The sequence below is a fragment of the Callorhinus ursinus genome, unplaced genomic scaffold (genome assembly GCF_003265705.2).
Source record: "Callorhinus ursinus isolate GAN/ISIS: 27379988/994484 unplaced genomic scaffold, GSC_fseal_2.0 scaffold19, whole genome shotgun sequence".
NCBI classification, from domain to species: Eukaryota; Metazoa; Chordata; class Mammalia; order Carnivora; family Otariidae; genus Callorhinus; species Callorhinus ursinus.
This window is the reverse complement of record NW_027397081.1, coordinates 21,413,221-21,437,767: the sequence shown is the minus strand read 5'-3', so window position 1 is coordinate 21,437,767 and position 24,547 is coordinate 21,413,221. Positions and strand designations below refer to the sequence as shown.

Sequence of the window (24,547 nt, the reverse complement as noted above, 5' to 3'; positions counted from 1 at the left end):
AGGCACACCCCAGAACTTGGGTCCACCCTTACCCAAATGCGGACCTCAAGAATGCACATATTTGCTCCCCTCCTGCACTAACCTTCTCTCCCAACTTAAGAACAGGAAACCCACTGAAATGGAGGGCTTACCCCATAGGGGTATAATTATTCCCCAGCCCACCTCTGAAGTCTGAAGAGGCTGAGTCAGCTATGCCATCCCAAAACAGCATATGACATTGATAGAGAACTTGCTATGTGACAGACATACTGCTGAATACTTGAACAATATTGATGAGGGGGCAGAAGGCAAGCTGAGGACAAAGCACAAGCTGACACCCCGCAAGACCCCACCCCCTAGGTGGGACATGTGTGACATTCCTCAGGCACTCCCCACTGCCCTAAAGCTAAGGGAAGAAAAGACAAATGGTTAATTTACAGAGATTACACTTCTGGGGGACCGGAGTCTCCCTCAGTTACAAATGTCTCAGTGATTTACAAGAAAAAAACATTCTTATCAATAACCTAACTTCCAGAAAGAAACTCCCAACACTCTTTTTTTTTTTTTTAAGATTTTATTTATTTATTTGACAGAGAGAGACACAGCGAGAGAGGGAACACAAGCAGGGGGAGTGGAAGAGGGAGAAGCAGGCTTCCTGGCGATGCAGGGCTCGATCCCAGGACCCCGGGATCATGACCTGGGCCAAAGGCAGATGCTTAACAACTGAGCCACCCAGGCACCCCTCCCAACACTCTTAATATTAATGCTTTGCTAGAGGTAAAAACAACCTTAAATTGACAGTGGCAAATCCTCTGGTATCTTGCTCTTTAGCATAGGAAAATCCTTTTGAAAATCTCCCTTTTTCCTTACTCCCAACCCCCAAGTATATAATCAGCCACCGCTCACAACCCCGGGGCAGCAGCTCTGGTCCTGTCCCCATGCTTTAATAAAACCACCTTTTTGCACCAAAGAATTCCTTCTTGGCCATCAGTTCTGGACCCCAACAACACTACTCCAAAACCACATCATTTTGACCCCAACATGGGGCCTTTGAGTCTTTTCATCTGAACTCTGAGCTTTGGTGCAAACTTGGGGAGTACTTTCTCTTCTTGTCCTTTACTCTCATTTCAGGAACCCTTCAAGGAGTACGGTCTTATTGGAACATTTTCATGCCCATTGCTTAGACTGTAATCCTCTAGCTTGTGGCTACTCTATGGGGAGAAGAAGATTGCCTTTTGGCTGGAAGTCAGTACCCTGGCCGGGATGGTAATAAGACCCAGAAACTTGATGCCCTCTCTTTATTCCTGTCCTTATGCAAAGTCGTCTGTCTTGGGCACGGGACAGCCACCTAAGTCACCAGGACAGCTGCCAATCCTAAGATTCCCGTGTGAGGTTTCTTCCTCATTGGTCTAATGTGATCCCCTTCACATCCCTGGTCTAGCTGCTTCTGGCTGGAGATCTCAGTTTGGAGCCAGCTGAAAACAGTACCCGACTGAATTAAAACCCAATGGGGGACCAATTTCCTAGGGACGTTGGCTATGAGGACTACATGGGTTGAAATGTTGCTTAGATCATGATGGATTTCTATCTTCCCATCAACGTCCTCTACTAACTACTTAAGTTACAAAATTGGGTACTTTCCTCTTGTAAGACTTCTCTAGTGTATTCCATGGGTTGAAAACGGTGGATTCTAAGTGGCCTTCACAACAAGGCAACCCAAGGTGCACATGGCCTTCACAGCGGGGCCCTCAGCAGGGCAAGCCAAGGCGCACGTGGCCTTCACAGCATGGCAAACTTGGTCCATACCCTGGCACCCATCGTAGTCTAGAATGCGATGGGGAAGTGAGGGGAGGGCCAGCCTCTCTCCTACAGGGCATTTACGGCAGGCAGTGATCATAGCGATTTCATTCGAGGGATACCTCAGGTCGCTATGACAGCAGGAACATCTGACATATCCTGCACGTGGGACACCACCCAGTAGTGGAGGTGGGGGGGCTGGTTTTCTTGATAATGGACATTCTCTATTCTGAAAGATCTATATGATCAAGCACTATTCTTGCTGAGCTTATGTAAATAAAATTAGGCCAAGTTTGTTAAAATTGGACTTGTTTTATAAATAAATTAGTCCTGATTTGGCTATCTCTGATTAAAAATGAGGGTTATTATAGAAAGAAAATATTTCAATAAAACATCTTTGTAGATACTAGATTTTAAGCATTGAGACTCAAGAAAACTGGAATGAGGATTGCCCCAAAACAACCAATAAGGTTAAGTCCTTTTGAGTTACTATATGAAAAACCTTTTCTCATTGTAGACCTATCAATAGATGGAGACTGTAATGCTCTGTTAATTACTCACTTGAGGCTGGGTTAATTCATAAATCTTTAAATGAATATGCAAACCATATCCTCCTTAAACCTGATCTGATAGTTACTAGCAACCCATCCCAGATAAACCCTGGAGACATGGTTTATTTAAAGGATTGGAAGTCTAACACAGTAGAGGATTTAACTCCAAAATGGAAGGGCCCCTACAGGGTCATATTATGTTCTCCCACTGCAGTAAAATTAGAGGGACACTCTTCATGGGCTCATATATCTAGAATAAAAGCTGTAACTCCCACACAGGAGACCAATGAGCAAAGTAACATGCCTTCTTATTCCTGTGAACCAGTGGAAGACCTCAAATTTCTCTTCAAAGGACAATAAAGGACTGGAAGAAAATTTTGGTTAACTACCAAAGGTCTCTTTATTTGGGCTTCTCTTTCTCATAATATTAACCTTATTTTGTTGTCTCTTCCCATCTCCCCCTGCATGGTGCTAAGACCCCTTCACTGCCATAACTTCCAGCTGACACATGGTCCTTTCCACTCAAGAATGGGTGTGTACTGTGGTAACCTAATGAGGTATTTAGTCTGTATGCCCTGTGCTAATATCCCTATGTTGTCTACCTTGGATTGACTGCCTCTGCCTTCGGTAACTCCTGAATATAAATTCCCCAACTGACCAATGTTGACCCACAGGTAGGGACATCTCTACACGCCTATTCAGCAAGAAGAAGTTACAGAAGATAAGCCCTTCCATCCTCAGCAACCTTAAAGATTTAAGAGTCAAAATTGTTCAGCGGGGTATGATGTGGGAAACCAAGGCAGAAGGAAATGGTGATAAAATTAAATGTCCATATAACCTGCAGCCCATTGACAAATACTTGAGGCAGGCCGGATATAATGTTCCTCCAGGCAGCTCCCAACTGTCCTAATGTTAATGTCTTGCTAGAGGGAAAAACAACCTTAATTTGACCATAGCAAGGCCTCCTGTATCGTGTGTCTTCTTTAGCATATGAAAATCCTTTTGGAACTTCCCTTAGCTTTACTCCCCCCCACCCCAAAGTATAGAATCAGTTGCCCCTCACAATCCTGGGGCAGTGGGGAGCAGAGGGTAACAGCTGCTCTTTCTGCCCACGGGTCCTATCTCCAAGCTTTAATAAAACCATCTTTTTACACCAAACACATCTCAAGAATTCTTTCTTGGCCATCGGCTCTGGACCCCACATCACTACTCCAAAAACACATCACCAAGAGCTGCCCCATTAATATCCGAGGACCCTAAGACAGAATTCCTACTGCCAGAGATGGCTCCTTCAGACGCAGAAGGCCCCCAGCCCCTGTTCCACATCATGCACAAAAATGGATATGTCTCAGCAAAAATAATTTTCTGTAATCTACTCATAAGGTTTTTATTAAATGGTTCTTCTGGGACTCCCATTTAGTCTTAATCCTAGCATGCTCTGGAGCAGGATGGGGGCCCTGCTGTTTAGGCCAGCCCCAGGGGATTCTTTCCTTTCTACTCCTTGAAGCTAATCCCTGACCCTCTTTCCAGTTTTCCAAGATCCCTAAGGCCAGGTAGTGCCCCTGGCTACCCTTCCCCAGTCCTTCCTGTAGTGGAAAAAATGGATGAGTCCCCAGTCAGCCTGTGGGGTGCTCAGGGACTCAACATTGTGCATTGTGCCTGAACTGGGGCGGGGGGACAGATAATAACAGAAACTTAGGATGGGAGACCAAGCATCATTTTCACAAATATATTAATATAGTTAACATAATACACTTGAAAAAAAGTGAGTAAAACTTAATTGCTTTCATTCTTCTGCATGTGGCTGTCCAGTTTTCCCAACACCATTTGTTGAAGAGACTGTCTTTTTTCCATTGGACATTCTTTCCTGCTTTGTCAAAGATTAGGTGACCGTAGAGTTGAGGGTCCATTTCTGGGCTCTCTGTTCTGTTCCAATGATCTATGTGTCTGTTTTGTGCCATCACTGTCTTGATGATTACAGAGATAGTAGGAAGGGAAAAATGAAGGCGGGGGGAATTGGAGGGGGAGACGAACCATGAGACTATGGACTCAGAAACAAACTGAGGGTTCTGGAGGAGAGGGGGGTGGGGGGATGGGAAAAAACTTAATTGCTTTCTTGGTACAAATTACATAAAGCTTGATAAAATCATCACAGCACATGGAGGGATCAAAAAGCAGTTAACCCCCTTTCCATCATTGTCAAGGAAGTTTAAAGGAGGCCTCCTTAGGGTGAAGTAAGAATTTAGATGTTTATCCAAAAATGATGTGCTTTTTTTTTAAAGATTAAGAAACCTTGCTCAAATTGTGTAAGACTGATGAATCACAGACCTGTACCTCTGAAACAAATAACACATTATATGTTAAAAAAAAAAAGAAGAAGAAGAAGATAGTAGGAAGGGAAAAATGAAGGGGGGAAATTGGAGGGGGAGACGAACCATGAGAGACTATGGACTCAGAAAAAAACTGAGGGTTCTAGAAGGGAGGAGCGGGGGGGGATGGGTTAGCCTGGTGATGGGTATTAAGGAGGGCACGTACTGCATGGAGCACTGGGTGTTATACGCAAACAATCATGGAACACTACATCAAAAACTAATGATGTAATGTATGGTGATTAACATAACATAATAAATTAAAAAAAAAGAAACCTTGCTCAGATGCTTTCAATGAGTGGTTAAGGATGAAGGGGTAGAGGAAGAAATGAGCTTGTCATTCAGCACTGGTCTCAGTAGACAGTGTCCCCCAGATCCTATCCCCCATAACACCATGTGACCCACCCCCCCACCCGATGCCTCTGAAATCTCACCTTATGTCTTCCCTCTTTCCTGAATGCAGAGAACCAAGTAACTTGGGATCCTCCCAGCCAGCCCGGTGTTGCCCATAAAATGACTCTGCGATGCTCTTCCCTGTTCTGTGACATAAATATAAGAATGGGTACACACTGTGGTAACCTAAGGAGATATTTAGTCTGTATGCCATTGGCTAATATCCCTCCCTGCCCTCAATTATACGAAGGTAGTCTGGTTCCCTGGCAGAGTCCCAAGGAGTGAGAGGAGGAATGGCTGTGGGTGCATACAGTGAAGGCAGAGTCCTGGGCATCAGAGTTCCAACCTCTGGAAACATTCCAGAGCAAGACACTACACTTGGCACAAAGGTAGCAGAACTCCCAGGCTTCAGGAGAGAACAGGCCCTTGTATAAGGGTTACTAATAACCTTTATCAATAACTAGTGGGGGTGGGGGTGGGGCACCTGGGTGGCTCCGTCAGTCGGGCATCTGACTTTGGCTCAGGTCATGATCTCAGTGTCCTGGGATGGAGCCCCATGTCGGGCTCCCCAAGTCTGCTTCTCCCTTTCCCTCTCCCCCTCTCCCCCTCCCCGCCACTTGTGCTCTCTCGCTCTCTCTCTCAAAAAAGGAGAAAAATCTTAAAAATAAATAAATAAATAAATAACCTTTGGGGACAAAAGAGTGCAGAGATTGGACACAACCATTAGTGCAAACTATCATTCTTTATCTGGGTTCAACCCAGCAGAATTCCTGGCTGCTAGTTTGATCAGTTGTCTGGTCAGATAGGAGTTCCTATGCTGAAGAAGCGTGCAAGGTCTCAGTGTCCTGACAAGCTGGCCATCTTCCCCAGGTTACAAGTACATGGGTTTAGCCCCCTGGTGTGCTGGTAAACGTTTAACAACTGGCTTGTGGGGTGAGGCTGGATGGGAAGAGTCCTGATTTGTAGGATTTGCAGATTTCCACGGTGCAAATGGCAATTTGCAGCTACCATCCTGACATCACTGAATAGGGAGTTGAAGAGATGTGCCCACCATTATAGAGTATTTCTCACACACAGATACAGCAGTACTAAATAACTTTATGAGCACAGATAGTAAATAGTAAAATGTCGGGCGCCTGGGTGGCTCAGTTGGTTAAGCGACTGCCTTCGGCTCAGGTCATGATCCTGGAGTCCCAGGATCGAGTCCCGCATCGGGCTCCCTGCTCAGCAGGGAGTCTGCTTCTCCCTCTGACCCTCTTCCCTCTCGTACTCTCTCTCTCTCATTCTCTCTCTCAAATAAATAAATAAAAAATCTTTAAAAAAAAAAAGTAAAATGTCATAAAATTATTTAGAAGTGATGAGGTTTTGAGTATTTCTTACCTTTGTTTTTAATATAATCTGTCAGTTTATATTATGTTAATTATGTTAATTTTAATAATATCTGTGTTCAACAACCAGATTGTGGAATTCCTGAAACTTTACCAATCAGCTGTCTTCTGCCAGTTCAAGTCAGTTCCCAGTACATCATGGATTAAGCAAAGAAGCTGGTCCAGTGAAAGGTTCTCAGCTCTCCATACATATGACTATTCCTAGGGAGCCTAGCTGCCTCTCTCTTTGTGTTCCCTCTACAAGCCCTTGGGAGAAGGCTGTTTGGCTCAGCTGCAAACATTACCAGTGCTGACCTAGCAGGGTCTTTGCTTCGCTTTGGGCTGTCAGAAACTGGAGCTTCCCCTCATCTAGGATAGCAGAGATGGGCCAGAGAAGGACACAGGGACTGGAGCACCTCTGGACATCTTAGCTCCGGAACACTTCTGGTCCCACGGCAAATTCTCCATCACTCCATGTTTTTTTATACAGTGTGCTCAGATACTCAGTGCAGGTTTGACTCCGAAGTGCCAGACCACTGGAAACAGGGAGAAAATTTCCAAAGTAGAGCCTAAGGAAAGCCAGGCTGGGTGGGATTGGGATACAGTCCCGTAACACCAACCTTAAGGAAAAGAGGGAGGAAAAGTCGGAGGCTGAGGTTTAAGGAGTGATCATTCAGGCTTTAGGTCCTGCCTTTCAATACTGTGACTTCTAGGGAGGGGTGAGGCTGCGATATTCCAGAAAGTTGCAAAAAAAGGGTGCCACCAAACTTAAACTGGTGGGTGGTATACATAGTGCCTCTCCCTTTCCATAAATTTCCACTGCTTCTATCAACAAAAGTCTAACTCAGTATGATCCCCCAGCTGTTTCTCCGCACTCTCTCCACATGGAGAAAAAATGATCAACAACATGCTCCTTCGTGCGTTTATCCACTCCACGGAAGCCCAGCCTCAGACCCACAAATCCTAGTTTTGTCCTTCAACACATGCCAAGTAGGGTAGGCCTCCCTCCGCAACTTTTTTTTGACCCCTGGAGATCCCGCCTTCTCCAGCTGACCCACAATCTTTATAAAGCCAGCCCACTCTAAGAGCTATCTATAAATTTTCCTCTGTGAGGCAGAGAGAGGCCCAGAAAAGGCAATTCATCCATTCCTTCATTCAGAAAGCATTTATTAAGTATGTATTATGTGGCAAAGCAAAACTGCCACTAGGTAGTGGGGATACTACAGTGATAAAGACAGACAGGGATCCTGCTTTCAAGGAGCTTAGGGTCTAATGGAGGAGATAAATATTAAACAAATAATTAAAAGAGTGATAAATGCATCTATTCTGGATCCAGCTTTCAGTATTACATGAAACAAAGTGGTCCAAGGGAGGTGGGCAGGGAAGAAGTAGGAGGTAAGGGCCAGAGTATCTCTGCCACGCAACCCCCAGGAGTTCTAGCTTTCTACCAGGTGGATGCCTCACTGCATCCATATTCTACCCCTTGAGAGAAATTACAGCTCAAGGCACAGCTTTCAACAACCCCTTGTTGATCCCTTTTTGGGCCCATATCATGCATTTGTCATTTGTTTCCTGCTAAAACCAACATGTTAGCATAGCCTGGTTGAGAACAGCAGCCATAGAAGATAGGGCACCGAAGCTTTGTCATGTCAAGACCCAACCAGTGTTAAAACCATGGCAGGAAAGGAAGTACAATAAATAGAGAATAAATATTTCAATCTCAATCTGTGTGTGTGTGTGTGTGTGTGTGTGTGTGTGTGTGTGTGTGTGTGTCCCCCTCTAGTCTTCCACTGGCTAAATCCAGTCTGAAGCCAAACACAACCAGCATTCAGGCGATCAAGTCAATAGAGATTAGCCTACAGGGCCAAAAAAAATCAAAAAACAAAAACAAAAAACCAAAGAGCCAAACACAAAATAATCAACCAATCATACCTCATTGTCAAGAACATTTCAAAAAGAGAATAAATAGCTTTTAAAATTTATTACAAAGAGAATATATTATTTTGGTAATAGGATTTTTTTTTTATAGATAGGGCAAAGAGCCCCAATACACCATGTTATACATGGCAAATTTAGCCTTCACCTGCACCGTTTGCCCTGAGTTGTTAGAGAGCCATCCTGCCGAAACAGCCTGTATGAGAATCTCAGAGCTCAACCCATTGTGAGGCACATGGGTGGTCTCTGAGGTTCTAGAATTCCCAGGAGCTGTAGCTTAGCATTGGGAGCTTCTGCTCACAGTTTTCCCTCACAGCTCTTGGGTGTCCTACACCAGAGTCTCCTCTTTCCCAAAATCCAGATGAAGTTTCCCTTACTAATGAGTCTTTATCTGATTGGATGTGCCAGAGGTGAGTCCCCTATCTTAGCTCTGGGAGATTTCTTTCAGGTCTTTTAGCCCTTAAGAAGGAGGACCAGAATATTAGTTACCCAAACCAATCTAACTCAGAATCAGGAATAGCTAAACCAGTTCAACTCTGAGAACTCCTGAGCCAGTTGATTTCTCCTTGTAATGGCTTTACCATCAGAGAAGCCTGCTGGCTTGGCATTGTCTCATTCCTACTACTTTTTCAGCCACTCACCATTTGCGCCTGATGCTCTGTGAGATGAGAAAACAAGTCTAAGGGTTCTGTGGAAGTCCAATGAAGGTCTGTCCCAATGAACTGAGTGCAAGGGATCCTTATGTAGTTAATGTAGCAAGGAAAGATAGAAGGAGATAGGAATGTGATGTACCCAGAAAGCCATCTCAGAACACAGCAGTGCTATGGGCAAGAGACCTTATGAGCCTAGCCTTCATGGCCAGGTTCTACCCATCCAGTTTTCTGTATTTCTTCTTTCAGGGTCCTCATTCATGGTGGGCTGTGTTCCCTCATTCCTCCTAGAGGAGAAGAGAGAAGCCATGAGCTCTGAACTGTCGGTTAAATGACAAAGTATTTTCCATAATGTTGGTTGTCCGAGATTTTATTTTTTGCTTTCTTAGACTTTCAAAAGTTGACTCAGAAATTTAGATACATAGCTACCAAATGGTAGTATATGCCAGCCACATGGCGAAGCAGTGAGTTGTCAACTCTAAGAATGACTACGAAATGAGTATGCTTTTTCAAACCTCCTTTCTACATCAGAAATCTCTTTATTATAACTTCTGTTAACTATTAAAGAATCAATCAAGCAAATAATATTCAGTAACAACTTTTAAAAATAAAAACCTCCCCATAGCCTTTCCTTTCCAAACCTTACCTTTCCTTTATCAACATATTCTAAGCATAGTCTTTCAGAAAGTCATTGATTATAAGGATGGCAAATCACCCAGAATATGCGTATCTATTGCAGGACTCTTACAGAGATAAGGGTAATTTGGAGCCCTAGGCTACCTTGTCCTCAACAGATCTTGTCATTCCTCTCAGCTTTTGGCTAGGATTAATAACTCATGTTTGTAGTCTACCCACCCCCCTCTGGTTTACTCAGTCTAATCACAGAGTAATAACCAAAATTTTTGGTGCTACTTCAATAAAATGAAAAGTACCACCTAAAGAATATTTGTCTGGTAGTCATTGGTGAGATGGATTAAAGGTAGGAGGGACTGGCCAGAAGAGAATGACCGGCTAAGAGTTTTTTTAAGTCCCAGTGTAAAGTGGGGAGGAGAGAAAAATAAAATTAATTGAACACTTAGGCAATAAACTAGGCACGTCACAATTTATCTTACTGAAACCTCATGCAACTACCTGAAGTAGGTATAATGGTACATCACAAGGAATCTCAATTCAGAAATAAATAAGCAAAGAATGTTTTTATCTTAATAAGTGATCCCAGCTTTGAGTCTCCAACCCACATGGATTGGGGACTGAGTGTAAGAAAGAACTTGAATTCGCCAAATAAAAATGTCTTAAATCCCGTCTGATCATTTTTGTGGGTTCATTAGATATTTTGTCATCTCTGGTTTAAAATTTATCCTGTCCAAAGGGTAAAATCTACCTTCAATTTCAGCAAGAATTACTTAGCTATTGAACTGAGTTGTTTTCTCTTTCCCTTTTGTATTTTCATCCTTCCTGCCTTTCACCCAGAGAGGAACTGGAGGGAGGGCTTGTGGTAGACTTCTGATCTTGTGATTGATGGCATATTGATTTCCTGATGCTGGCTTTGTCAGGGAGGCACACCATTTTCCCTTTAGGTGCTTTTGGTACATGGGCTAGTGGGCCCTCCTGTACATTTCTTAATAATGTGGATCTTAAAATTCTTCCTTTAAATGCCAGAGGCAGTCTCCGTGTATTTCATTAACACCTCTGTCCTTCATGGTCTCTTGGGTAATTAGTTGACTTCCTCCAACATCTGCAATATCTTCAGATGCCTGACCAGGCCCACAGGAAACCCAGGAATCCCACGTTAGCCTTATTGCATAAGAAAAGCAGTCTTTACCCCAGACATTCTTTCTCTCACCTTCCTATCTCTCTTCTGTTCCTCTCCATCCCAGGAGCATCAGGTCAGCCTGATGAGCCTCCTGGCTCTATGAGTCATCAAGCTTCAGTTCAGCAATTTTCAGGTGAGTACTTTTCACTTGGAAACCCTTCAGATGGTGAGACTTTATATGAGACTTCTGCAGGCGAGAGCACTTTAAGTGAGCATACTTCAGGTGAGCACACTTCAGCTGAACATGCTTCAAGTGAACACGCTTCAGGTGAACGTGCTTCAGGTGAGCATGCTACGGGTGAACATACTTCAGGTGAACATATTGCCAGTGAGCACACTTCTGGTGAACAACCTTCAGGTGAACAGCCTTCTGGTGAAAAGCCTTCAGGTGAACAGCCTTCTGGTGAAAAGCCTTCAGGTGAACAGCTTTCCGGCGAACAGGCTTCTGGTGAAAATATTTCTGGTGAACAGTCTTCCAGTGAAAAACCTTCAGGTGAACAGGCTTCAGCTGAAAAGCCTTCGGGTGAACAAGCTTCCAGTGAGAAGCCTTCCGGTGAACAGGGTTCAGGTGAACAAGCTTCAGGTGAACAGGCTTCAGGTGAAAAGCCACTGGGTGAACAGTCTTCAGGCATTCCACCATCAAGCACATTTTCAGGTGAGGCACATTTTCAGGGGAATTGCATCTGGATGGGTGCTAGTCCTTGACTTCAGGGGAGAAATAGGCAACACATCAAGAAACCCAACTTTTAAGGAGAGCGTATAGAAGAAAGATTAGTTCACAAACACTTCACAGCTCTCTCAAAGACACTCTACATCTCTTTACAGTAATACCAGGAGGCAGGATATAGGTTTTGTGTAACCCTGAAGGCTAAACAATTTTGAGGGCCCTTTAAAAAAATAACACAAATACAAAATGCCAGCAATGCCTCCAACTTCACTCTATGTAAGAAATTATAAATACAAATGCCCACTGCTCCCTTGGAAGGGGCTCATGGGACACTAACCTTCATGAGCTTCATGCTAAATCTGCCTCAACAAACTATGTTAGAATGCCTCGCAAACTCTGTAAGGAGATGACTAGCCCTCGAGCTGGTGGCTCTGTTTTGTTTGTTTGAACATGGAGAATAAAGCATGAACACACTTTTGTCTGTTAGATTCATAAAGAACTTCCCAGCACAACTGCAATTCTTTGGCTCTTACTAAAAAGGGGTTGTTCAAGGAAGGACAACAAGATCCAGAGTTTGATGACCACTCAAGTTATTACCAGACATAAGCACTTCATATTTCCTCCCATTGCCTAAGTAGTAGTATTCCAAATCTTCAGATGAGAGAAGTGGGGCTAATATCACATAGCTAGAAAGTAACAATCCTTGGATTCAAACTTAAGTTGGTCTGACTCCAAAGCCCACATCCTTCCTATTTCTTTATGCTTCCTTAACTAGGGAATTGGCAATGGAGACAGTAAAAGAGGCAAAATAGAAGCATTTCGCAAAGAATGCCCTTTGTGACAAATTGATATTGTTGAAGGTCAACTTGAAAATGGAGAACGAGCACTCTTTGCAGAGTTTGCAACATTAGAGCATTCTAACATAGCTTACTAATCAGCCAGTTCTTACTCTAAGTGTGCCCTGTGGGTGAGAGTATGATGGGGGAGTAAAAAGGGGAGCCAGTCATGTGATTAAAGCTCTACTTTGCTCCTACGGAGTTAGACATGGCAGAAGCCAGTGGGGATATGAATTGGAGTAAACATCAGTATTATAGAGAGAAATTTGGGATTCTTCAGCAATGAAAATTATAGATGAAGCAGTAAGAATGAAAGAATTTCCTCTGGCCCATAAGAGAGACTATGCTCTATCAGATGCAGGGCCCTCAAATGCCCAACAAGAACCAAACAATAAAATGTGTTGTATCCAGGCTACTTACTGCCCATCATTCCTCTCCTTGTGTTTTGTGGCTCCCTGCCTGGTCCATCAGGAAATTTCATCAGGTTTGTCTTAAATTTGCAGGCCCAATATTAAATTGCCACACATGCTCATATATGAATGATCATGGAAAATGTCTTCGTGGAGAGGGAGTCTGCTCCACTCAGAATTCTCAGCAGTGCATGTTAAAGAAGATCTTTGAAGGTATGTGGGGACTTCATAATACAGTCTTTGCCAGGGAAACACATCAATTAACTTGAGTACTCTTGGGAGCAGCTGGGGTGGTGGGAGCCTGAGGAGGGGTCAAGCTGTGATTCCCTAGAAACTTGGAGATTCAGGAGAAACTTATCCTAAATTAAGAGCAGAATTCTAGCTACTGATGGGGAGGCGGAGGTCCTTCCCAGCAGGCCTATGATGTCTTAAAAGGAGACAGGGAGACTGGCTCTCTTCCTACAAAAGAAATATATGAGTTACACCTTGAGATGTTGAGACATTAACCATAAGCTCAGGACTGTATCTGTCTTGTTCATGGTTATATATTCCTAGAACTTAGTACAATGTTTAGTACATGGTAGGAATTTAGTAAATACTCAATAAATGAATAAACAATTGTCTATCAGTCAGTGTTCACAGGTTGCCAGATGTGTCTTGCTATATTCCCATACTTTCTACCCTTATACTCACTCCTCATCCCCAAAATAAAGGATCTTGGTTACTGCCATCCCGTGAACCATACTGCCTGATTTCCCTTGTGATTTGTCTAGTCCCTCAATAGAGGCAGTGGGCAACAGATGTGGGGAAGGGCCCAGAAAAGACAGATGGAAGGAGAGGGGGAGGAAGAATCCAAAAACTGGAGGTCTTGGTTGTGCCTGCATGGGGACACTGGGGACCATGGATGAAGATGAAGGTCAGAGGAGGAAGCCTTCTGCTCACTACAGTCTGTCTCTGCTTCTTTCAGGTGGAAAACTCCAATTCATGGTTCAGGGGTGTGAGAACATGTGCCCATCTATGAACCTATTCTCCCATGGAACCAGGATGCAAATTATATGCTGTCGGAACCAATCTTTTTGCAACAAGATCTAGAAGTCTGTGCCTTTGCTTCCTGCCCTGACTCAGGCAGTAAAAATTCTCCATCACCCTAAAGGGCTTAATTTATATTTTGTTTCTTCCCCAGTCAATAAGTAATCACGTCTGTCTCTGCCTGAGTGTCAGACAGGATGTTCAAATACCTCACCCTTCCTCTCCTATCCATGACCCGTGACCCATGCTTCTCTGTCTTCTGTCTTCCCTTACCCCATCTCTCAACATTCTTTGCTTTCTCAATAAATCCTGCATGGTCAAGAATACAGACTGGTGATGGACTTCTTTTCCCATCAGCCAGCTGCAGGATCAGCCTGAGCCTGCTTCCTCCACATACTAAAGTGGATGTATTTTAAATCACTCCACATTCGTCAAAATGGAGGGGTCCCCCAGGGCAGAGATCACAAAAAGGAATGCAGGGTAGCTTAAACAATACTGTGGGACCTTCTCTGACCCCCCATTTCCATCCCAATAGAAACCTTACCCCGTTCTACCACCCGTGATGGTGTCCAAAACTCACCCCTTCTTTGGCTCTTGAGTTTTCAGTCTTCAAGAGTCTGCTCTTAACAAAATTATAACAATAAAATGGCTCTTTTTTATTTGCTATGTAAATATGTAGTAGGTGATAATTGCTTAAATCTTTTTCTCACACAATGTTACCAGATCATCTCAGTATAGAGGAGCAGGTGGAAATACTGTAATAGTCCCTCTCTCACCTTGTATTAGTGTTATATTCTTTAACGTATTTGCACATACATGGTCTCATCTGATTCTCAGAAAAGAGCCCAGTAAGGCAGACAAGAAAGACAGAATCATCCTTAGTTTAAAAATACATAGAATTTATTTATTAATACACCATGTTGTTCCAAACTGGCCATGGTTAGAGAGTTAACATTGAGCCAGGGCTGGATTTCAAAACCAAATCCGCATGATTTCAATTTGAGTTGCTTCTACAACATGATAAATATTAGGCAGAATGGTTCTTTCAAGACCAAAATCAATCCTCTCTTCCAACACAAGCCCATCTCCTTTTACCACTGCTCTCCCACATCTCTATTTAAAACCACCTGAAACCAGCTGCGTGGTCTTAAGTGTCTTGTGCAGAGCAAAAACCTCAATTTTAATAAAATCCAATTTATTTTTTATTTTATGGACAGGGCTTTAGGTTTCATGCTTAAGAACTCTTGGAATACTACATCAAGAAACAAATTTTACAGGCACCTGGGTGGCTCAGTCAGTTAAGCATCCACTTTCGGCTCAGGTCCTGGTCCAGGGTCCTGGGATCAAGCCCCATATTGGGCTCTGCTCAGCGGGGAGCCTGCTTCTCCCTCTCCCTCTACCCCTCCTCCCTGCTTGTGCTCTCTATCTCTCTCAATAAAATCTTTAAAAAAAACAACAGATTTTACTGTTTGTGAGATTTAAAAAATTATACACACACACACATACACACATCATGGACCTTCTCCCAAAAACATTGGTAATAACTGTTGGCTAGAAGACAATGGAACTTACCTTCAAATTTCTTTTTTTTCCCAACAGTTATTATTTTTCCCAGTATATAATTTTAATTTCCATTGTCTAAAATTCAGTGATGCTTACATTCATATTTATTTGTTTTTAAATGGGAATATCCAAATTGACAACACATTAAATATTTTTGTACTTTAATAGAGAAATATAAGCTGTGGTTGATTTAGTATTTTCACCTATGGATTTAAGTATGTACTATTTGCTGAAAACCAAGTGGGCTGGGACTTTGAATAACTATTTCCATGAAGACATTCATCATTGTGAAGAGAGTGGTAAGTAGCACTTACAGAATATATACTCTATGCCGTGTGATGCATTTAGCAGTTTTGTTTATACTTTCTTTTTTTATTATTTTATTATTATCTTATGTTAATCACCATACATCATTAGTTTTTCATGTAGTGTTCCATGATTCATTGTTTGCATTTAACACCCAGTGCTCCATGAAGAACATGCCCTCCTTAATACTCATCACCAGGCTAATGCATCCTCCCACCCCCTCCCATCTAGAACCCTCAGTTTGTTTTTCAGAGTCCATCATCTCTCATGGTTCGTTTCCCCCTCAAATTTCCCCCCTTCATTCTTCCCCTCCTGCTGTCTTCTTCTTTTTTTTCCTTGTTTTAATATATATTGTATTATTTGTTTCAGAGGTGCAGAACAGTCTTGCACAATTCAGAGCGCTCATCATAGCACATACCCTCCCCAATGTCTTTCATCCAGCCACCCCATCCATCCCACCCCCACCACTCCAGCAACCCTGTTTTTTTCCTGAGATTAAGAATTCCTCATATCAATGAGGTCGTATGATACATGTCTTTCTCTGATTGACTTATTTCGCTCAGCATAACACCCTCCAGTTCCATCCACATCGTTGCAAATGGCAAGATTTCATTCCTTTTGATAGCTGCATAATATTCCATTGTATATATATTCCACATCTTTATCCATTCATCTGTCGATGGACATCTAGGCTCTCTCCATAGTTTGACTATTGTGGACATTGCTGCTATGAACATTGGGGTGCACATGCCCCATCTTTTCACTACATCTGTATCTTTGGGGTAAATACCAAGTGATGCAATTGCTGAGTTGTAGGGTAGCTCTATTTATAACTTCCTGAGGAATTTCCATACTGTTTTCCAGAGTGGCTACACCAGCTTGCATTCCCACCAACAGTGTAGGAGGGTTCCCCTTTCTCCACATCCCCGCCAACATCTTTTGTTTCCTGACTTGTTAATTTTAGGATTCTGACTGGTGTGAGGTGATATCTCATTGAGGTTTTGATTTGGATTTCCCTGATGCCAAGCGATGCTGAGCACTTTTTCATGTGTCTGTTGGCCATTTGGATGTCTTCTTTGGAAAAACGTCTGTTCATTCTTCTGCCCATTTCTTAATCGGATCACTTGTTCTTTGGGTATTCGAGTTTAAGAAGTTCTTTATAGATTTTGGATACTAGCCCTTTATCTGATATGTCATTTGCAAATATTTTCTCCCATTCTGTCGGTTGTCTTTTGGTTTTGTGGACTGTTTCTTTTGCTGTGCAAAAGCTTTTTATCTTGATGAAATCCCAAGAGTTCATTTTTGCCCTGGCTTCCCGTGCCTTTGGCGATGTTTCTAGGAAGAAGTTGCTGCGGCTGAGGTCGAAGAGGTTGCTACCTGTGTTCTCCTTTAGGATTTTGATGGACTCCTGTCTCACGTTTAGGTCTTTCAACCATTTGGAGTCTATTTTTGTGTGTGGTGTAAGGAAATGGTCCAGTTTCATTCTTCTGCATGTGGCTGTCCAATTTTCCCAACACCATTTGTTGAAGAGACTGTCTTTTTTCCATTGGATATTCTTTCCTGCTTTGTCGAAGATGAGTTGACCATAGAGTTGAGGGTCCATTTCTGGGCTCTCTATTCTGTTCCATTGATCGATGTGTCTGTTTTTGTGCCAGTACCACACTGTCTTGATGATGACAGCTTTGTAATAGAGCTGGAAGTCCGGATTTGTGATGCCACCAGCTTTGCTTTTCTCTTTCAACATTCCTCTGGTTATTTGGGGTCTTTTCTGGTTCCATACAAATTTTAGGATGATTTGTTCCATTTCTTTGAAAAAAGTGGATGGTATTTTGCTGGGGATTGCACTGAATGTGTAGATTGCTCTAGGTAGCACTGACATCTTCACAATGTTTGTGCTTCCAATCCATGAGCATGGAACGTTTTTCCATTTCTTTGTGTCTTCTTCAATTTCTTTCATGAGTATTTTATAGTTTTCTGAGAACAGTACAGTTTCTTTGCCTCTTGGGTTAGATTTATTCCTAGGTATCTTATGGTTTTGGGTGCAATTGTAAATGGGATCAACTCCTTGATTTGCCTCTCTTCTGTCTTGTTGTTGGTGTATAGGAATGCCACTGATTTCTGTGCATTGATTTTATATCCTGTCACTTTACTGAATTCCTGTATGAGTTCTAGCAGTTTTGGAGTGGAGTCCTTTGGGTTTTCCACATAAAATATCATATCATCGCAGAGAGTGAGAGTTTGACTTCTTCTTTGCCGATTTGGATGCCTTTGATTTCTTTTTGTTGTCTGATTGCTGTGGCTAGGACTTCTAATACTATGTTGAATAGCAGTGGTGATAGTGGACATCCCTGCCATGTTCCTGACCTTAGGGGGAAAGCTCTCAGTTTTTCCCCATTGAGAACGATATTCGCTGTGGGTTTTTCATAGATGGCTTTTATGATATTGAGGTATGTACCCTCTATCCCTATAGTCTGAAGAGTTTTGATCAAGAAAGGATGCTGTATTTTGTCAAATGCTTTTTCTGCATCTATTGAGAGGATCATGTAGTTCTTGTTCTTTCTTTAATGTATTGTATCACATTGATTGATGTGCAGAAGTTGAACCAAACTTCAGCCCAGAGATAAATCCCACTTGGTCATGGTGAATAATCCTTTTAATGTACTGTTGGATCCTATTGGCTAGTATTTTAGTGAGAATTTTTGCATCCATGTTCATCAAGGATATTGGTCTGTAATTCTCCTTTTTGATGGGTTGTCAGGTTTGGGGATCAAGGTAATGGTGGCCTCATAAAACGAGTTTGGAAGTTTTCCTTCCATTTCTATTTTTTGGAACAGTTTCAGGAGAATAGGTATTAATTCTTCTTGAAATGTTTGGTAGAATTCCCCTGGGAAGCCATCTGGCCCTGGGCTTTTGTTTGTTGGGAGATTTTCGATGACTGCTTCAATTTCCTTAGTGGTGATAGGTCTGTTCAGGTTTTCTATTTCTTCCTGGTTCAGTTTTGGTAGTTGATACATCTCTAGGAATACATCCATTTCTTCCAGGTTATCTAATTTGCTGGCATAGAGTTACTCATAATATTTTCTTATAATTGTTTTTATTTCTTTGGTGTTGGTTGTGATCTCTCCTCTTTCATTCATGATTTTGTTTATTTGGGTCATTTCTCTTTTCTTTTTGATAAGTCTGGCCAGGGGTTTATCAATCTTGTTAATTCTTTCAAAGAACCAGCTCCTAGTTTCGTTGATCTGTTCTACTGTTCTTTTGGTTTCTAGTTCATTGATTTCTGCTCTGATCTTTATTATCTGTCTTCTCTGCTGGGTTTAGGCTTTATTTGCTGTTCTTTCTCCAGCTCCTTTAGGTGTAGGGTTAGGTTGTGTATTTGAGACCTTTCTTGTTTCTTGAGAAAGGCTTGTATTGCTATATACTTTCCTCTTAGGACTGCCTTTGCTGCATCCCAAAGATTTTGAACTGTTGTGTTTTCATTTTCACTTGTTTCCATGAATTTTTTAAATCTTTTTTAATTTCCTGGTTGACCCATTCATTCTTTAGTAGGATGCTCCTTAGCCTCCATGTATTTGAGTTCTTTCCAACTTTCCTCTTGTGATTGAGTTCTAGTTTCAAATATTGTGATCTGAAAATATGCAAGGAATGATCCCAGTCTTTTGGTACCAATTGAGACCTGATTTGTGACCTAGGATGTGATCAATTCTGGAGAATGTTCCATGGGCACTAGAGAAGAATGTGTATTCTGTTGCTTTGGGATGGAATGTTCTGAATATATCTGTGAAGTCCATTTGGTCCAGTGTGTCATTTAAAGTATTTCCTTGTTGATCTTTTGCTTAGATCTGTCCATTTCAGTGAGGGGAGTGTTAAAGTCCCCCACTATTATTGTATTGTTGTCGATGTGTTTGTTATTAATTGTCTTATATAATTGGCTGCTCCCACATTAGGGGCACAGATATTTACAATTGTTAGATCTTCTTGTTGGAGAGGCCCTTTAAGTAGGATAGTGTCCTTCCTCATCTCTTATTACAGTCTTTCGTTTAAAATCTAATTTGTCTGATATAAGGATTGCCACCCCAGCTTTCTTTTGGTGTCCATTAGCATGGTAAATGGTTTTCCACCCCCTCACTTTCAATTTAGGGGTGTCTTTGCATCTAAAATGAGTCTCTTGCAGACAGCATATCGATGGGTCTTGTTTTTTTATCCAATCTGATAGCCTGTGTCTTTTGATTGGGGCATTGAGCCCATTTACATTCAGGGTAACTACTGAAAGATATGAATTTAGTGCCATTGTATTGCCTGTAAGGTGACTGTTACTGTATATTGTCTGTGTTCCTTTCTGGTCTATGTTACTTTTAGGCTCTCTCTTTGCTTAGAGGATCCCTTTCAATATTTCTTGTAGGGCTGGTTTCGTTTTTGCAAATTCCTTTAGTTTTTGTTTGTCCTGGAAGCTTTTAATCTCTATTTTCAGTGACAGCCTAGCTGGGTATAGTATTCTTGGCTGCATATTTTTCTCATTTAGTGCCCTGAAGATATCATGCCAGTCCTTTCTGGCCTGCCAGGTCTCTGTGGATAGGTCTGTTATCAGTCTAATGTTTTTACCCTTGTAGGTTACAGACCTCTTCTCCTGAGCTGCTTTCAGGATTTTCTCTTTGTCTCTGAGACTTGTAAGTTTTACTATTAGATGTCGGGGTGTTGACCTATTTTTATTCATTTTGAGAGGGGTTCTCTATGCCTCATGGATTTTGATGCCTGTTTCCTTCCCCAAATTATGTAAGTTCTCTGTGATAATTTGCTCCAATATACCTTCTGCCCCTCTCTTTCTTCTTCTTCTGGGATCCCAATTATTCTAATGTTGTTTCAACTTATGGTATCACTTATCTCTCGAATTCTGCCCTCATGATCCAGTAGTTGCTCTTTTTCTCAGCTTCTTTATTTGCCATCATTTGGTTTTCTATATCACTAATTGTCTCTTCTGCCTCATTTATCCTAGCAGTTAGAGTCTCCATTTTTTATTGCACCTCATTAATAGCCTTTTTGATTTCTACTTGGTTAGATTTTAGTTATTTTATTTCTCCAGAAAGGGTTTCTCTAATTACTTCCATGCTTTTTTCAAGCCCAGCTAGTATCTTTAAATCATCATTCTGAACTCTAGTTCCGACATCCTACTAACGTCCATATTGAGTAGGTCCCTGGCAGTCAGTACTGCCTCTTGTTCTTTTTTCTGAAGTAAGTTTTTCCATCTTGTCATTTTGTCCAGAGGAGAATAAATGAATGAGAGAACAAAATGCTAACAGGGTAAAAATGTCCCCAGAAAATATACACTAAACATATTAGAAAAGACCTGAAACTGGAGGAAAAGAAAGGGAAAGAAAGAAAAAAGAAAAAGATAAAGATAAAGATAAAAACAAACAAAAACAAAAACAAAAAAAACAGAATATGATCGAATATGATCAGGCTGGTGCACAGATCAGTGTCACACACTAGATTTTGGGCATATTTTGGTCTGTTAGAAGAAAGTACCTCCCAAAATTTTAAAGAAAGAAAAACTTATATATGTACAAAAATAAGGGTTAATATGATAAGGGGATGGAGTATGACTATAAAGGTGAAAATTATAAAAGATCTTATAAAAGGAATTGATAAGATAAGAAGTTGGTTGAAAAAAGAAAGAAAGAAGAGGATTTAAAAAAAAGGGGGGGAGAGAATGTGATCAGGCAGGAGACTAGAACAAAGCCATACACTAGAGATTAGGGTATATTTTGATCTGTTAGATGAAATTGTATCTCAAAATTTTAAAGAGAGAACAACTTATATATATATATATATATGCCAAAAATAAGGGTAACTACTATGAAGGGATAGAATATGACTCTAAAAATGAAAAATAAAAAATGTTTTTTAACAAAAAGGGATTGATAAGATGTTGGTTGAAAAAGGGAAAAAGAAAAATTCAACAAAAAAAAGAAAAAAGAAAAGGCAGTTTAAAAAAATTAACTTTGAAAGACTAAAGAATCATGGTAAAAAAGCCATGAATTCTATGTGCAGTATTCCCCTAGCGCTGGCACTCTGCCATTCTCATTGATGGGTAAACTTGGTCTTGGCTCCCTGTTCTTGCTGATCTTCTGGGGGAGGGGCCTGTTGCCGTGGTTCCCAAATGTCTTTGCCCCGCCCTTGTCGGTCCAGGCTAAGTAATCTGCTCGGGTTTGCTCTCCAGAACTTTTGTTCCCTGCAAGCTTTCCCTACAGCTTTGGAGGACGAGAGTGAAAATGGCGGCCTCCCAATCTCCGCCCCAGAGGAGCCAAGAACTTGAGGCCCTGCTCCTTAGTGCACCCCCAGAGAAAAGCAGTAAATCTTTTTTCTCCCGGTCTCCGGCCGCACTCCATGCTCACCCGGCCTGTGACCGAGCGTTTCTATCTCTAGCACCCGACCCCGTGTGGAGTCTGCAAACCCAGCAGATCCCTGTGGTGTGCTCCCGTGCCACTCCTTCCGTGGGGGAGGAAGGGGAGTCTCCCCAGATCTGCCTCCTGTTGGGTCCCTGCTGGAGGAGCAGTGGCCTGACTGTGCCGAGGATCACGGTTTATGGCCACCCCAAGCGGAGAGCCCGCGCCTCGGCTCCGTCTCTACAGTTGGCTTCCCTGCTCCGATACCCGGGAGCTCTGCTGCACTCAGGCACCCCTGGTCTTTCTGTGACCCCGAGGGTCCTGAGACCACACTGTCCCGCGAGGGTTCCACCCCCCGCTTAGCCACTGCAGCGACATCCCTCAGCGGAGCCGCCTTCTCAAAGTTCCGATTTTGTGCTCCGCGGCTCTAGCACTTGCCAGAAGCGGCCAACGGAGGGCCCCCTCCCCCGCCGTCTATCCTCCCGAATATCGCCTCGGATTCACTTCTCCGCACGTCCTACCTTCCAGAAAGTGGTCGCTTTTCTGTTCAGAGAGTTGTTGCTATTCTTTTCTTCGATCTCCTGTTGAGTTCATAGGTGTCCAGAAAGGTTTGATCCCTATCCAGCTGAATTCCTGAGACCAGACGAAATCCAGGTCTCCTACTCCTCCGCCATCTTGCTCCTCCCCCCATGCTTTCTCTTTTAATCCTGAAAACAATTTTACAATATTATTAAGATTAGGGGAGCCTGGTGGCTCAGTCGTTAAGCGTCTACCTTCGGCTCAGGTCATGATTCCAGGATTCTGGGATGGAGCCCCACATAGGGCTCCCTGCTCCGCGGGAAGCCCGCTTCTCCCTCTCCCACCCCCCCTGCTTGTGTTCCCTCTCTCGTTGTGTCTCTCTCTGTCAAATAAACAAATAAAATCTTTAAAAAAATTAAGATTACAGGATCCTAAGCAAGACAAATTGGAGAGTTTTGTCATAAGCCAAAATAAATGGTGGTGGTCCAGAGACTCCTTCAGGCTCCTTTTAAAATTTCTGAATGAAAATTATTTTGGATACACAGTACTATCTCTTCATTAACTGCCATTCAAAAATAAAGGCCCAAAACCTTGGAATTCCAAGAGAATTCTCAACTTGAAATATGGTCTACTGGGGTGCCTGGGTGGCTCAGTCTGTTAAGCATCTTACTCTTGGTTTCAGCTCAAGTCCTGATCTCACGGGTCCTGAGATCAAGACCTGCATGGGGCTCCCCACTCAGGAGGAATTTGCTTGGATATTTTCTCTCTTCTCTGCCTCTTTACCTACTTGTGCTCTCTCTCTCTCAAATAAATAATAAAATCTTAAAAAAATATGGTCTATTGAGGGCAAGAAGAAAAATGAAATCCTACTAACATTACTGAGATTTTTTTGAGGGAAGGGGATAAATATTAGCTAAATCTGCTCTATAAATATAGCTACATATGTTGAGGAAATAAGTTCAAACATGTGGTTAAAATGTAATGGAAGGAAAGTTCTGGCTTCCATTAATAGTGGAAGAGTTTGGTTGAACTAACCCTCCTTTAGATAACAATTATAAACGGGGTGAAAAATAAGAAAGAACTATTTGAAAGTTCCCTGAAAGGTACTGGAAAGAAGTCACCCCTAAAAAGACAGGAACAGCGCCGAGTGAGATTTGCAAGTCTGTGGCCTTATGCCTGAGAGGACTTCTTAGTCCACATATCAAGGGAGAGCAAAAATCCAGTTTACTGGTTTGAGGATTCAGAAAACAAAGATTAGAGCAGGCAGAGAGTTGTAAAATTAGGGAAATCCTCGAAAGAAAGAAACCACAATTAAACCTCAAAATGAGTATAAACTGTGACCAAATTCTTGGCTGATCACTGACTCCAGGAGGTCTGACAATAGCAACTAGAAGCTGAAAGAACTGAGCAGAGATGTGTGCTGCTGTCTATCTCAAAGAAGACAGAGTTTGGACTACAAGTCAACCTAGGAGAACACAAGTCAACACTCTTCAGAGGAACACAGAGTCCAGAACTCCGCATCATTCACTATGTCCACTATATAATAAGAAATTAGTAGACACAGAAATAAAAATGTGACCCATAGTAAAAAAAAAAAGGTTATTGACCCCAAGATGTATCAGACATTGGAATTAGTGAACAAAAGCAATAAGCAGCTATTAGAGATGTGTTCAAGAATCTAAAGGAAAATAGTGTCATATGAATGAAGAGATAAGGAATCTCAACACAGAAACTAAAACTATAAAAAAGAACCAAATGGAAATTTTAGAACGGAAAAGTAAAATAACTGAAAAAATCCACTAGATTATCTTAACAGCATAACAGGGACCACATCAGAGTCAGCAATTTTGAAGAGAGCTCAATAGAACTTATCCAATTTGAAAAACAGAGGGGAAAAAAGTATTAAAGAAAGTGAACAAAACCTCAGTGACTTGTGGGACACTATCAAGCAATAAAACGTATAATTAATTGGAGTCCCAG

General features: G+C 42.1%; 2 protein-coding genes across 4 annotated transcripts in view; one reads left to right on the top strand and one right to left on the bottom strand.

Moving 5' to 3' along the window:
* The first annotated feature begins 8,672 nt into the window (after positions 1-8,672).
* ACRV1 (acrosomal vesicle protein 1) lies at positions 8,673-14,120 on the top strand. The gene is made up of 4 exons (XM_025893699.2): positions 8,673-8,801; positions 10,919-11,509; positions 12,861-12,980; positions 13,735-14,120. The coding sequence occupies exons 1-4, from the start codon at positions 8,753-8,755 to the stop codon at positions 13,857-13,859; spliced, it is 885 nt and encodes a 294-aa protein (XP_025749484.1). The 5' UTR covers positions 8,673-8,752; the 3' UTR covers positions 13,860-14,120.
* The window catches only part of CHEK1 (checkpoint kinase 1), a 61,791-nt gene continuing 45,995 nt past the window's right edge, over positions 8,752-24,547 (bottom strand). The window contains exons 13-14 of one of the 3 annotated variants that reach the window (XR_012381546.1): positions 22,570-22,681; positions 8,752-9,328 (exon numbers count right to left, since the gene is read on the bottom strand). The gene's annotated coding sequence lies outside the window, so the exon portion shown is untranslated. Of the gene's footprint in view, positions 9,329-11,540; positions 11,560-22,569; positions 22,682-24,547 lie in introns of those variants that run through there. The other 2 variants (XM_073903934.1, XM_073903935.1) reach the window with 2 other exon arrangements.